The sequence below is a fragment of the Rhinopithecus roxellana genome, chromosome 6 (assembly GCF_007565055.1).
Source record: "Rhinopithecus roxellana isolate Shanxi Qingling chromosome 6, ASM756505v1, whole genome shotgun sequence".
Lineage (NCBI taxonomy): Eukaryota > Metazoa > Chordata > Mammalia > Primates > Cercopithecidae > Rhinopithecus > Rhinopithecus roxellana.
Genome location: NC_044554.1, coordinates 69,841,911 through 69,857,751, shown reverse-complemented (window position 1 = coordinate 69,857,751; position 15,841 = coordinate 69,841,911). Strand labels below are relative to the sequence as shown.

At 35.6% G+C, this 15,841-nt stretch overlaps 1 protein-coding gene across 6 annotated transcripts in view; it reads left to right on the top strand.

Moving 5' to 3' along the window:
• ASB15 (ankyrin repeat and SOCS box containing 15) overlaps positions 1 to 13,025 on the top strand; it is a 37,347-nt gene extending 24,322 nt beyond the window's left edge. For 5 of the 6 annotated variants that reach the window (XM_010367983.2, XM_010367986.2, XM_010367984.2 and 2 more), the window contains 4 exons: positions 943 to 1,114; positions 2,699 to 3,269; positions 3,800 to 3,953; positions 10,360 to 13,025. In XM_010367983.2, the coding sequence (XP_010366285.1) occupies positions 943 to 1,114; positions 2,699 to 3,269; positions 3,800 to 3,953; positions 10,360 to 10,532 (1,070 nt within the window). In that variant the 3' untranslated portion in view covers positions 10,533 to 13,025. The remainder of the gene's footprint in view (positions 1 to 942; positions 1,115 to 2,698; positions 3,270 to 3,799; positions 3,954 to 10,359) is intronic. The other variant, XM_030933420.1, reaches the window with a different exon arrangement.
• Positions 13,026 to 15,841: the final 2,816 nt, after the last annotated feature.

Below are 15,841 nucleotides of genomic sequence, written 5' to 3'. Positions count from 1 at the left end.
AGTATTTGTTAATACTTTATTAACTGTAAGTATTTGTTAAGTTAAACTAGAGGGAGCCAGGCGCCATGGCTCATGCTTATAATCCCAGCATTTTGGAAGGCCAAGGTGGGTAGATTACTTGAGGCCTAGAGTTCGAGACCAGCCTGGCCAACATGGCAAAACTCTGTGGTGGTACATGCCTGTAATCCCAGCTACTCAGGAGGCTGAGGCAGAAGAACTGCTTAAACCCAGAAGGTGGAGGCTGCAGTGAGCTGAGATCACACCACTGCACTCCAGCCTGGTCGACAGAGTGAGACTGCGTCTCAAAAACCAAAACAAAACAAAAAAACAAAAAAACTATTGTCTTTAAATTAAAAAGTCTAATGAGCCTTTTTTGGAAGAATTTGCCTGTCAAGAAAATTGACTTAATTTCTCCCATGATTTTTGGCCGAAAGATTTTCTTATAAAACAAAGCATGATGCATTCATGACTGTTTATTAAAAATATAGAAAACATAGAGGCCCTTAATTCTGTACTTTTTAAGTCCTAACCACAAAGGAACACAACAGGCTTTGTGGGGGGTGTTTGTTTGTTTGTTTGTTTTTGAGATGGAGTCTCACTCTGTTGCCCAGTCTGGAGTGCAGTGGCGTGATCTCGGCTCATCACAACCTCTACCTCCCAGTTCAAGTGATTCTCCTGCTTCAGTCTCCTGGGTAGCTGGGACTACAGGAATGTGCCACCACGCCCAGCTAATTTTTGTATTTTTAGTAGAGACAGAGTTTCACCATGTTGGCCAGGCTGACCTCGAACTCCTGACCTCATGATCCGCCCACCTCAGCCTCCCAAAGTGCTGGGATTACAGGCGTGAGCCACTGCATCCAGTCCCACAACAGGTTGTTTTTAAGGGGATTGTTTAAACAATACTATCCGGTTATCATCATGCCACGTGTTTTATACTGCCAGGTGGTGATGTGCTTGCTTTGGCGGATGATGGAGCGTCGGTGCTGTTTGAGGCAGCAGGAGGTGGCAATCCTGACTGCATTTCCCTCCTGCTGGAATATGGAGGAAGCGGAAATGTACCTAATCGAGCAGGGCATCTTCCTATACACCGAGCTGCCTATGAGGGGCATTATCTGTGAGTGATAAATTATAGGGTAATTATTTGAGTTAAAAATGCAAATTTGTATATACAGTATAATCACAAGTCTATATGTAATACCTTCCAAAATCTGAGGAGAAATAGGCATAATCTTCAGGTTTTGATGCTCCATATTTAGATATTTAGAGCTCATTTAATTTTCCTCCTTTTGATATTCTTGTACTTCCAAAAAATGAATTTGTAGTACTTCTATAATGAAAAGAAATTTTCTTTTAGAAGGAATTAAGCCATAAGTGAGAATTCTGCACAAGCCACTCAAGAGTGCCTTTCTGTTTACAAATGTATTTAACAAAAGGCTAGAGAGTTTCTAAAAAGTTTGCCCTTGACAAAGGATTAAAATTTATAACAATACTATCAGTGTTATTCCAATTATTTCTTAACATATCCAGGATATTATAGTATAATGTCAAATATACTCTTGAATAGAAAAGTTTCATTATAAGTTTAGAATTCTTTATTCCATACAAATGGTTGAATAGATTCTTAAATCACAAAATGTATAAAATTAACACATTGGTAGAAGTCTAGATCACTATATTAAACTACCCACCATGAGAAGATGGTTTTAGGCAATTAAATATATTTCATAAGATCAAAAACTTTGAAGTAATTGGGCTTTACAGTTTTCAGTGGGCCATTGGCTAAGTGGCCAGTGATGCGTAATTGATGCTAAGTGACATGTTGTTAGAGTTTACCTGGATTTAATCCCAGTGTTCATAAATTCACAAAGTAGGCACAAGAGATCAGGTTATCCTTGCCAAGTGGCTCTCATACATGTCTAGCTGGTTAGTCAAGTGTGAAACTCACAACTATATCACATGTACTTAGAAATATAAACTGTGGTTGGTTATCTCAATTGGACTGATGCAAAGTTGATGGAATACTAAAGACTCTTCTTTTGGCTAATAATTCAATTGCAAGTTATATGGAAGCAGACAGAATGTACATGGTCAATATTTAAAAATAGATTGTGTAGGAATTAGTGAAAGAGAAAAAATTCATAAGAATTCGAAAAGGTCCAAATTCTCATCCTGTTCTACATCTAACTGTGTGACCTTGGACAATCATTTTGCCTCCTTGGACTTCAGATTGTTCTTCTATTAAATGAAGCAGTTGGACTAAATGACATCCAGGGTCACTTCCTATGACCCCATGATCCTAATGGTCAAGATTACGAAACAGTCCTCCATGGCATTAGAAAGGCTTACTTTTCTCCTATATTTTTAAAAATAGTATTGGTCGTCTGTAAATACTATATTGTTCAGAGGAGAATTGGAAGATGGGGAGGGTTCCCAAGGAACCACAATTCTAGGAAAAAATGTATAAGATGCAGTTTCCTAGGAATATTTAGAACAGAAAGCTAAATCAAAACTGAGCTGCATTACACTAAACTAAATAGTTGTACCTCGCAGACAAAGGTTAAATGTTTTAGTACAAAATTATCTAGAGAAAATAAAGGAAACGATACGATTTGCATTCACTTATCTAGTGAGAATGGTAGTTTATTTAATTTCTTGATTTTCTTTATGGCACGTAGATATTTGACTTTTTTTCTTTTAGTGCACTCAAATATCTTATCCCAGCAACGTCTAAAAATGCAATTCGGAAAAGTGGGCTAACACCAATTCACTCAGCAGCAGATGGACAAAGTGCACAGTGTCTTGAGCTGCTCATTGAAAATGGTTTTGATGTCAACACTCTACTTGCTGACCACATTTCCCAGAGCTATGACGATGAGAGGAAGACTGCGCTGTATTTTGCCGTTTCTAATAATGATGTTCGTTGCACAGAAGTCCTTCTGGCTGCAGGTGCAGACCCAAACTTAGATCCGCTCAACTGTCTACTTGTGGCAGTGAGGGCCAATAATTATGAAATTGTCCGGCTGCTTCTCTCCCATGGAGCCAATGTCAATTGTTATTTTATGCATGTGAATGACACTCGTTTCCCCAGTGTCATTCAGTATGCCCTAAACGACGAGGTAATGCTGAGGCTATTGCTGAATAATGGCTATCAAGTGGAGATGTGCTTTGACTGCATGCATGGTGACATCTTTGGAAATTCATTTGTGTGGTCAGAGATAGAGGAAGAGGTGCTGCCAGGATGGACATCTTGTGTAATAAAAGATAACCCGGTGAGTTATGCTTTTCTGCTTTATGTTGGGTCATCATCTTAATTTAAGACCCATTCATTCAATTAGGGATGTTATAAGACAAGAAAAATAAACTCTAATTTTTCTATTTTAGTTTTTCTTCAACTTTTGTTTGCAATGATATGGGGATATAAGCATAAATCTAGCCCCCCTGCCAAACAAGAAGATGCTGTTTGTTTTTTCTTGACTTGAAAACTGAATGTAGAAGAATGTAAAAATGTAGGCAATTAATCACATCTGCCTGTTTGGTGGAATATTGGGGCCAGATGGAAAGAAGCGTGACTCCTCCATGCTTTGCTGACCACAGTCACATTAAAGCCAGGCGAGTCTTCAGGGCTGATGGTTTCACAGAGAGAAGCAAACAATTTATTTTTAATTTTTGTTCATTACAAGGAGGTATCTTTTATTTTCTGTAATAAGACAAAGAGTAATTTTTCCATAACACAATTGAGTGTTTATGTATATGGTATATTAAAAAATATTACTAAATTAAATTTTATCAATTCTCTCAGTTCTGTGAGTTTATTACAGTTCCTTGGATGAAGCACTTGGTAGGCAGAGTTACTCGTGTACTAATAGATTACATGGATTATGTTCCTCTGTGTGCTAAACTGAAGTCTGCACTAGAAGTACAGAGAGAATGGCCAGAAATCCGCCAAATACTAGGTAAAAACCAAAAGTTTTGTCTACAATTTTTAAATTAAGAACATATATGGGGGAAATTTCTTAATGTCTTCTTTGATACTTTTTCTATGCTACTCTACTGTATTTCCAGAATTATCTGGGTTTTAAAATCATCCTTACCACCTCCTCTGTTGTAAGATACATATTTTCATTTTTCTTTTTATTTTCCAGCTTTGTAATTGTGTAATGAGTAATACTACAACTATATTAACATACAGATTACAATTTATTTTTAAAATTAACTTCTATAATATCGTACAATATGTAGACTGCAAGCTCCACATGGTTAGAGATCTACTTTGTTTCTTGTTATATCTGCAAGGCTTAGCATAGTGCCTAATAAGTAGTACATTTCAATAAATATGGAGTAAATGAATTAATGGAAGGGATTAGAATTATTCTTTTTGGCATGCTTTCTCTGAGGTCTTTATTGACAAAGTCCTACCATCATAGGTTAGTATTTATAGACAGGCCATTTTGTCTTTTCTAGATGAAAGTTTATCATGAAAATGAATTATACAAGTTTCAGTGTAGGTACATTTTAAAATAATCCAAATACAAATAAAACCCAGAAAAATATCATAGATTTGAGATGCTTTTACTTTCAAAATATGAGTTTGGGAAAATAAACTTTCAAAAACTAGTTGGACATCAATTTCATGAAGCCTAAAGAAGCATTATAGAATTTTATATGACATTTAAATAATTTGACATCTTTAATATACCTGAATTAGCCTTCTCTTGGAATTAGTTCTACAATAGAAGAGATTTTGTGGCAACTAAAACAGGAATCTTGGAGAATCTGAAGAGTAATATAGTATTGTTAGCCCAGAAATTGAGCTCTGGGGTCAGATAGACCTAGAATGAAATGGAATTCTGGCCTTGCCTCGGAGTAGGATTGCTAGATTATAAAATGCATATGTAATTCAGGACTGATGTTTTCATGAAAAAAGCAACAATTTATTGTTACCATTTTTGCTTCTCTAAGTGGAGGAGGATTTTTTATTTCCTATAAAAAGACCAAGATAGACATTCTAGTTGTGTGACTTTGAGCAAGTTACTCATTCTTCTTATGTCTAGGTTTTCAGATGTAGGATAGTATTAACCTCTTAAGGTTGTTGTGGGAATCTAAAGAAATAATGCATATAAGGTGCTTAGTGTCTAGAATATTTAAATTACTTAATAAATTTCTTTAGTTTTAAAATTAAAGTATTAGCATTTTTATGTTTTTATTACATGGTAGGTTTATGTGAGGTATCTGAAATGTATATGTACAGTGTGCTATGAAATATTGTAGAGTTAAGTATTATGCTTATTTTTTACAAATAAAAAGCTAAGGCTAAGGGAAATTACAAAATAGTCTAGACCCTATGCATTCTTGAAAACCACTTCTCTAAGTTCCCTTCCTGGACTTAAGTCCTCATTGAGAGTAAAATCAAAAATCAAGCAGGACAGAAACAAGAAAGGACCCACAAAACAGTGGGGGTGGCAGACAGAGTCAGGAAACCACAGAGATCTAACCACCGTATTTTGGGTCATTGCAAGAAAATAATAGAGTAAGAAGCTCTGTAAAGGTAGAATAGCTATCTGGTACCAAGCATCCTTCTAAAAATGCAAGAAAACTAAATGCAAATAAAAATGAGCAACAGAAAATATAACAGTCAAATCCCATAATAGTAAGAAAAAGTAGAAAGAACAGAATGATATCCCCATGGGCAATGAATACATAACTAATAAACCACACTCTCAGAACAATCAAAATTCAAACCTTCTATTTCAAAATGAGCTAAAAAGCATGAGGAAAATAATATCAGATATGAATGAACAACATGAGTCAAAATTTGAAAAATTCAGAAATCAGGTAACAACTGAGGAAAGAATTAGGAATAAAAATTAGAAAAAATTAATTTCAAATGTGAAGACCAAACTAGAATGAAAACAAGAACTAGCAACACAGTTGACAATACATTGAGAGACATAAGAGGATATGAAAGAAAAATTTTAAATCAAATATAAATGAAGAAATAGATAAAGGATTTATATATATATATATATGTTTATTTCAATAGGTTTGGGGGAACAGGTGGTGTTTGGTTACATGGATAAGTTGTTTAGTGGTGGTACACCTAAGCAGTGTACGCTGTACCCAATGTGTACTCTTTTATCCCTGGCCCACCCTTCCCCCTGAGTCCTCAAAGTCCATTGTATCATTCTCATGCATCCTTGTAGCTTAGATAAAAGGATTTGAAAGACAGTTAAAAACATTGACGACAATGAATAGTCAATACATGGATAATAAGATTCCTTGAAAAGGAAAACCAAGTGAAGGGAACATAACGAATACAAAAAACTAAGTTTCAAGAAAAACTTGTAATAAAAAAGAAAGATTTGAAACTATAATATACAAAATACTATATCCTTTGGGCACATAGGCAAAAAGAACAAGTGACTTATAAGGGAAAATATAGATTATTATTAAACTTTTCATCAACAATAGTTTATGCCAAAAGAAAATGGAGTCACATATTTAAGACTCTTCATGGAAGGAAAATGTGAGCCAAGGATGCTTACACAGCAAAATTGACTTCCAATGATCAATGTAGGCAAACTGTTGTCAGCATGCAAGAACTCAAGAAATATTGTTCCTCTTACTGACGTCTGAATGATCCACTAAGAAATGGCCTTTAGACAGCCCAAAATGATTAGTGAGATATCAACATGAGAACTAGTATTAAACAAGACTAACACTAAATAGAATGCCAAGACTAAGTGAGAGTTAAAAGGGAGAAGATGCAACACGTAATGGTTATATGCGCTGATAAGACAGATACAGCACAATTATTTATTTTTGAATATTAGTAAGTAGATAAAATAAATAATTTTTAATAATTAAAATACATATTTTTAAATATCTTAAAATATTGATGGTGATATAATATTAATATTGCTATGCTGAGGATGAGAGATATATTCAGCAAATGAGTAATTAAGGAACATTCCAATTCCATTCTTAGTATTCTTGAAACCAAAGATTGTCAGGTGTCAGAAAAAAAATACAGATGTAATAGAGAAGCGATTAAAAAAAATCCTGTAGTGCTGAATTTGAATTAGAAGTAACAATATAAACTCATAAGCTATTGTATCTTGAAAGCATCTGTGTGCATGAGGACTCTGCTGTGGGGGGTGGGGGTGTGTGTGTTAGGTATGTGTGTGTGTGTGTGTGTGCATTGTCTGTCTGTTTACAGATAAGTCTTAGAAATAATGATAAACCCAGTAGCAATGAGCATTCCTACGACACAGATTTTGGCCTGGAAATGCTATTTCCTACGAAAAGAAACCAGCGTTTTTGCTGGAGGTTGTTTTGTTTTTGCTAAATGGATGATTGCATCTGGGGAAGGAAATGAATAAGATGAACCTGGAACATCTGGTCATACCAGAAAACAAAGAAAGCAAAGACTACGTGATTCATGACAAAAGAATTCAGGAGCTAACTTGAAGAGGCTCCAACTGGCCAAAGATGGGACAATTTAAGTTTCAAAAGGGTAATGATTTCAATGAATTGAAACCAATCTATTTAAATATACGATGTGTGGGTTTCTTTTCTTTTTTTTCTTTTTTTCCTTCAACTTATATTTTAAGTTTTAAGGGTACATGTGCAGAATGTGCAGATTTGTTACACAGGTAAGCATGTACCATGGTGGTTTGCTGCACAGATCATCCCATTACCTAGATATTAAGTTCAGCATCCATTAACTATTCTTCCTGATGCTGAAACTCCCCCAGCCACCCTCCGACAGGCCCCAGTATGTGTTGTTCCCCTCCATGTGTCTGTGTGTTCTCATCATTCAGCTCCCACTTATAAGTGAGAACATGCAGTGTTTGGTTTTCTGTTCCTGCATTAGTTTGCTGAGGATAATGGTTTCCAGCTCCATCCATGTCCCTGCAAAGGACATGATCTCATTCCTTTTTATAGCTGCATAGTATTCTATGGTGTATATGTACCAAATTTTCTTGATGGGCATTTAGGTTGATTCCATGTCTTTGTTACTGCAAATAGTGCTGCAATGAATATACATGTGCTTGTATCTTTACAATAGAACGATTTATTAAATATACATTTTTTAAAAAAACTGGTCAGCTCCAGAAGATGATAGAAAATCAACTCATTATCTTAAAAACTTATGAAAAGAAAGATTTAAGCATTTATTTTGCTTTACGTATATACACACACACACATATATATATATAAACTGTGCCATTAATAACTAAAGAGTAGATGAGCAAAAGCCTTCCTTTATAAAAGTATTCTAAATAATTTTAAAAGATATAATTAGATATCACCATTATATAGCCCCCAATAAATTAATGGATGTAGTCAATGAGAATCAACATAGCCCCCAAAGAATAAACACAGAACTAGCTATAGTTTTGCCAAAGAGATCAAACCCAAGCCTGGTGAAGCATCTGGAGCCAGTTACCAATTTGCAAGAAATAGAGGAGACAGTGGGACATGGAATTGCACCACGAAAATGCAATTAGCAAAGTTCAGGCTGTGGAAAACTACAGGGCATTTGGGTTCTTCAAAGATTAGTTGAAAGGACAAGAAGGGGATGGAGAGAATAACCTGCAGATTAGAAAAGACTTAAAGGACATAGCAAAAATTTTAAAAATATATTGTCAATACTATAGTGCAGGCATAGTGCACTTAGATGATGAAACTCTAAAGAAAGTGATTACAAGTCAGAAGAGTAGTTATTTATGGCAGGGGAAAGGAATAAGGAAGGATGGATTGTAGAAGAATTTATTTGGTCTCTGGCAAAGTCCTATTTCCTATAGACCTACGAGGTGATTCTAGATGTTCAACCAATAATTACTTACGTAACTTATGCAACTATACATGTGTACTTTCTTTCTCTATTTTATTTTGCAATAAAAAGCTTAAAACCTTCTTTTTTAGCTTGGAGATTGCAAAGGGGAGAAAAATGCTGAGGTTTAGATAAATTAATTTCTCAAAGTAATAGACATAGAAAATAACAAAGTGAAGATCTGAACCCTTGTTTGTCTTACTTGAAAACACAGACTCTTTCTATGATACCATTATACTTCCTGTCATAGAAAGAACAGACTTTGCTTCTAAATGGAAATTAATTGCTCACTGTTTTTTTTTTTTTTTTTTTTTTTTTTTTTTTTGCAAAATACTTACCGATTCTGATGACTTTGGAAAGACAATCCAAGTAAGAATAAGGGCAGAAAGTTGTTTTTATTGTTTCCATCATATATTATTGCGACTAGAGTCGAAGCCAGTTGATTGTTATGAGTGTGATTAACCACTGGATGTCAGGAGTCCTCCAGCTATCTGTAAGGCAGTGTATTTGTTAGGAAAAAAAAAACCGTATTTTGTTTTTTAGATTTTTTTTTTTTTCTGCTTATTTTGGTAATGTTGCATCAATAACTTTTGAGAACATTGTTTTTAATTTTAAAAGATAAATTGTTTGTATCATCAAACATAATTGAGATGTGATCATGTTTATTATTGCATTGAATGACAGTTAATATTTATAGAATGGTTACAATGTACTGAGCACTTTTCTAATACTTTACATGACTTGTTTAATCTTCAGACAACCCTATGAGATAAGTACTGTTGTTATTCTTATTTCACAGATGGGAATACCAAACTCACAGACATCAAGTGATTTGCCCAAGGTTACACAAATATTAGGGGGCAGAGCTAGGAGTTTAATCCAAGCTGACCAGGTCCAGAGCGCACATCTAATCCTCAATGCTATGCTGCTCCTTCAGTCATTCATATTGCTGCTATAAAATATCAATTTTGCAATTATAATATAGATAAAGTAAGAATTGAAAATATCAGATATCTAAATAATGTTAGTATATTTTTTGAGAATATACAAGGTTTAAGTATCAGACACTGGAAACAAAACTCAGATTGGATTATTGATGATATGTGGAATCATCTGCATCTATGTTTCATGGATAATTATTTATCAGACAGCTTGGTAGGAGAAAGAAAGTAAAGAAATCTATCTCTATAATACTTAGCTCTAAAAAATAGAGAAGAGATGTGAGCATTTGATTTCTTAAGTCCATTTATTAATTCCACAAATTCTAGTTGAACACCTACCATGAGCCAGACTCTTCCTGGCACAGAGACAGACTAAATGTCTGCCCTCATGGAACTTACATTCTAGAGGAGTAGACTAGAATGTTCAATTACAATTTGAATTTCACTTAAAATCACCAGGTGCTAAAGTGTGCATACGTGTTTTTCAGAATACACTACTCATGTTATTCTGAAACAGTCATATCTTAGGGGTCAAGCTACTATTTAAATTTTTTTTTTTTTTTTTGCTTATTTTCCTTTTAGAGAATCCTTGTTCCTTGAAGCATTTGTGTCGGTTAAAAATTCGAAGACTTATGGGTCTCCAGAAACTCTGCCAGCCAGCCTCAATGGAGAAGCTTCCTCTACCACCAGCTATTCAAAGATACATATTATTTAAAGAGTATGATCTCTATGGACAAGAGCTAAAATTGCCATAATTTAATATTTTAAAATGTGATTTAAAAAAATATTTTGAAATGTGATTCCCTCAGATAATTTCTTGTAACTGTTTTACATCCCTAATTGTAAAGTGTATTTAAATGCATTGACAGTTTTATAGTTGTATCATGTGTTCTTATGGGAACACCATGATTTATGTCCTTAAAGACATTAGCATTTTTTAAAGATAGTATTTTGAACTTAGATTTGTATCTTTGTTTGCTACAAGTCATCAAACTCTCCCTATCAAGTGGCTCCTACAATATCCACATCAAGTCTCTATGTTTAAAAAACAGATAACTACTTTCTCAAACCCACATCTGCCAGTTGCTGACCGAATTCTCCTGTCTCTCAAGGTCTTGCTGTGTAAAAGAGCTCCTCCTGCCTGTAAGTTCACAGACTGTGATCTGGCATCTACCCCTCCACTGCTTTTCTCAAGGTGCCTGACAATCTCTTTGTTGCTACATTCAGTGAACATTCTTCAGTCCCTCTTCCAATCGATTCCTACAGCATCCAACATTGTTGCCTGTTCCTTGCTTGAAATGATACCTCTTTCCTTGTTTCTTGCAAAACCTGTTCTCTTGGGTGTCCTCCCACCTCCCTGGACACTCTGTCTCTGGCTTCTTTCTGCCTAGCTCATCTCTAGCCAATCTTATAGCTATATATCTTAAGACCTCTTCTCTTTGTTCTTTAAGTTATATATCCTAAGCCCTCTTTGCTTTGTTCTCTGGGAAATTTTATTCACATCCATGGTCTTAATCATTTTGCTAGAGACTACAAAATTTCTACCCGAAGCTCAACTCTTTCTCTCATGTTCTGCCGACCTATGTAGACAATTGACCTAGTGAACATTTGAACACAAAGGCACCTCAAATTCAACATGTCCCCAGATGAACTCAAAAAAAATAAAAACGCTCTTTCTCAAGCTCAATAGTTACCACAATGCTCAATTCAGTTTCCAAAGAAAAAAGCCTGGACGTCAGGCTTGACCATCCTATTTTCCTCACCCAATAAGACACATCACTAAATCCTATTAAGTTTGTCTCCTGAAGTCATCTTCCACTCACCACCCCCCAACCCCACCCCCATTTGGTCCTAAGTCTATTATCTTCTTTTTCCCTGGATAATACAGTGCTGCTTATCTGGCTCCCCTGCCTGTCTTGCCCTGTCCCAGACACTTTCTACACACAGCATCTCAGAATCGTCTTTTACAAATATAATAGACTTTCTCTTCTCTGCTTAAGATAATTCCCATCGCTCTTCAATTCCAAAGTTTTCACTTGAACTTTCATCATCTAACTCCTGCCTTCTTCTCTAGCCTCATCTCTAGATGGCTCCCTTTCCTCCCTTCCCTTGAAAATAAAAAAAAAGAATTTTATTTTTTAAACAGTGATCCCCAGACTTTAAGGTGTCATACACCAACAGGTTTTGTTGTGTTGATTTTTCAAAGAGTCATTAAGAAATACCATCTACTATCATCATCATTTCATAAAAGAGGGGTCATTTTAATGCCAGAAAATAAGATGGTCATAAACTCAGTCATTCAAGTTGAATGACTTTTATTTTGAAAAGACCTCACACTGCTCTCATTTCCCCACTGATGAGTGAGAATTTCACTGTGGGCCATCAAATATCTGAGGACCTTTGTATGGAGAACCACTGCTGTAGAATAGACCATGCTCTATTTTAACCTCAGGGTCTTCGCATTTCCTTCTCTCATATGGAACTCTCTTTCCACTTTTTCTGCACTCTTTCACCTGATCAAATCCCACTTACCTTATAGGTCTCAGCTGAGATGTTGCTTCCTCTAGGATGGGAAGCCTAAGCACAGAACTTGTCATGCTGTATTACAGCTGCCTGTGTTCCCTGCTGTCTTCCTATTAGACTATAAGCTCTATGAGCGCAGGTTCTATGTTTGTTTTGTTTTCCAGTGCTTTCTCAGGGCCAAACACATTCCCTAGAGCATGGAGTTCAATAATTATTTGTTGAAATACATTGAATAAGTGACAAAAATAATCAGTGACATCATGGTGAAATAATAGTTTTAAGTTTCTGAGTGAGTTATGTAATCTTATAATGTAATTATTTAATGTTATTTTTCTTAGATTTTAATAGTGTATTTTTCTTATATTTATTTTTACCTTGTTACTATATTCTTTCAATGGTAATATCTCACTGGTCTGCAAAGTTTTCAAGTTGTATTTAGCTTTAGTTACCTTCGAAAGATAAATAAGTATGAAAAAATTGCACAATTAGGGCTATAATTTTAACTTCTTGTATTCCCTAGAGGACATTTCTATATGTAAATTAAACTGTAATGTATTTATCTTTAATTGTAACATCTTGTATACAAGGTTTTATTATTCTTGTGTTGTACTCTTAGATGTGGTTAAATGTATTGTTACCTAAAAATATTACTCTAATAAATAAAAAATCATATTGAGGTTATAAGTCTGCTTTATGATACTTCATATATTAAACTTTTGCTCACTAAAGCTTTAACATTTTATTTGATATATATTTGTATAGATAATATTCAAAAAATACTTAGATATAAAGATATGAATTAACTGCACATGCTATGGGTTTTTAAAAGTGGGTTTTTTGGCATTTATGAAGCAAGAGAAAAATGTGTCTTATGAAAAACAAGCAATTGCTATATCTAAATCAGATTTGATCTTTTGCTTACCATATTTTGGGTTTTTCTAGCAGTGTATTTGTTTTTGAGATGGCTGGATGGAAAAAGGAATTAATTTCCATCTCATTAGGACTCTGTTTCTTCTAGAGTATGTCACTTTATCCGGGAAAGGGTAACAGCTGCTCCTACCCAGTCAGCATTAGAAGAAGCCAAACATTCTACAGTGGAGCCTGTCTAACCACTGTGGAATCAACATGGCAGAGTTTGGATGCCATCTTCCCCCATGTTGCCAAGATGTCTGTGACTGTTTTAGTCCCTGTGGATTTTGTTTTGTATCACACAGAGAGTCCGGGTGGAAAAAAGACGATCTGAACTCTCATTAAGCATGTTTTATCTTTCCATAGGCCATCATTAAATAGGATCTCCATTTCTGGCTAAAGATAATTTTAAGAAGGACATTGAAACCAAGTGCCTCCTGAAAACTATGGTTTAATCACGTTTGGTAGCCACAGAACATGCTTCCTGGTAATAGGCTGTCAGTGCAGAAGATGTGAAAACAATTGTATCAATGTGCAGCAAATATTCATAGGTAACACCATCTTTAATGCACGCTTTTGAACAACCAGAAACTTTGGGTCAGACAGCACGGAAACTCTAACAAGATGGAGTATCTTATGACACAGAGAACATACGTAAGCCTTTCTCTTGTCACTGACCTTTTACCAGAAATTCCTATGCAAATTTTGGTTTCAAGTTTCATACTCTTATGTATATAGCCACCTTCCAATCAGAAATTACTTAGGAATATAAAAATTATAAGCTGCTTCAGCAACATGGATGCAGCTGGAGGTCATAATCCTACAAAAATTAATGCAGGAACGGAAACCAAGTACCATATGTTCTCACCTATAAGCGGAAGCTAAACATTGAGTACACATGGACATAAAGATGGGAACAATAGATACTGTGGACTACCACATGGAGCAAGGTGGGGAGGAAGGGAGAGGAGGGAGGGGGAAAGGGGGAGGGAGGAAGAGAGGAGAGGGAGGGAGAGGGAGGGAGAGGGAAGGGGAGGGAGGGGAAGGAGGGGAAAAGGAAAGGAGGCGGAAGGAGGGGGAGGAGGGGGGAGGAAGGGGAGGAGGGAGGGAGAGAAGGGAGGAGGGAAGGGGGAAGGCAGAAGGGGGCAGGGGTTGAAAAACTACTTAACGGGTACTGTGCTCACTACTTGAGTGAAGGAATCCAGACCCCAAACCTCAGCATCATGCAATATATCCATGTAACAAACCTTCACATGCACCCCCGTATCTAAAATAAATGTTGAAATTATTTTTAAAAAATGTAGGCTGCTTCAAGTTTTTTATGAAACAACATGCACATTATACACATACATACACACAAGTACATGACATATACATATGTAATACACACAGACATACACACATGCATTGAAATATGGCATGTTATTGCAGTACTGTAGGTAATGCAGTGGGCAAGGACACATATTTTGTAATTAAACAGATACCATGTTAAGTGGAATAAGCCAGACACAGAAAGACAAATGTCTCACTTTTATGAAGAATCTAGAAAAAGCAAACTCATGGAAGCAGAAAGTAAAATGGCAGTCACCAGGAGGCGGGAGAAGAAGGGATTCAGGAAATGTTGGTCAAAAGATACACAATTTCAGGAGAAATAATTTCAAGAAATGTATTGTACAACATTTTAACAACAGTTAAAATAGTGCATTGTATACTTGAGAACCTCAAAGAGAGTAGATTTTGCATTCTCATGACAAAAAAAAGTATATGAGGTAATGAATATGTTAATTTGCTCAATGTAGCCATTTTACAATATACACATACTTCAAAGCATCATGTTGTATACCATAAATATATACAATTGTTGTCAATTTAAAAAATACAAAAAGATACCACAAAAGATATCAATGACCTTTACAGTGTCTTGAGTTTATACAGATAAATAGTATCATTAAAATACAAAAATAAAAACAGACTATGAGCCACTTTGAGCCAGATTCTGCAAATTATTAGCTGTTTGGTTTTGGACAAGGCATGAACTAAGTGTCTAAAGTACTATATCCAATATAGAGTAAGTGCACATGAAACCTGAGCTCTCATCATTATTACTACATAGTGGCAGTGCCAGTGTCAGAGCTGCAAAAGTCAAGAACCTTGGTTGTATGGTACATAACTGTAGATTGTCATTATACCTGAAAATACAAAAAGAAAATGTTAGGAATGCATATGGCATTTCTAAATACTTTGACAACATTCACGGAAAGAAAACTTGCAGAGAATTGTCTCTAGGCAATAACCCACCACATATTCTTTTCCTTAGTAAAGCCTTAATTATCAATTGTTGTCAAGGGAAGAAAGGGCTTCTCAGGGGAGAAGATGAGTAGAAGGAATAGACTTATTTGACCTCAGTTCCCCGTGTTGTGTAACCTCAGGGAGTGCTGGAGATGTCGGGGGATTTGCTGTTTTGGGAAAGAGACAGTCTAGTAATTTGAATCTGGGCACTGAGAGCGCCTGAGTTCTAATGCTGGATTAGCCAGTGATTCTATCAGAGGCACTTGACAGGCACTCACATTCTGTGCTTCAGACTCCAGGAAACTGGGAACAGCCATTGCTGTTGCTCTGGAAATCTTCCATT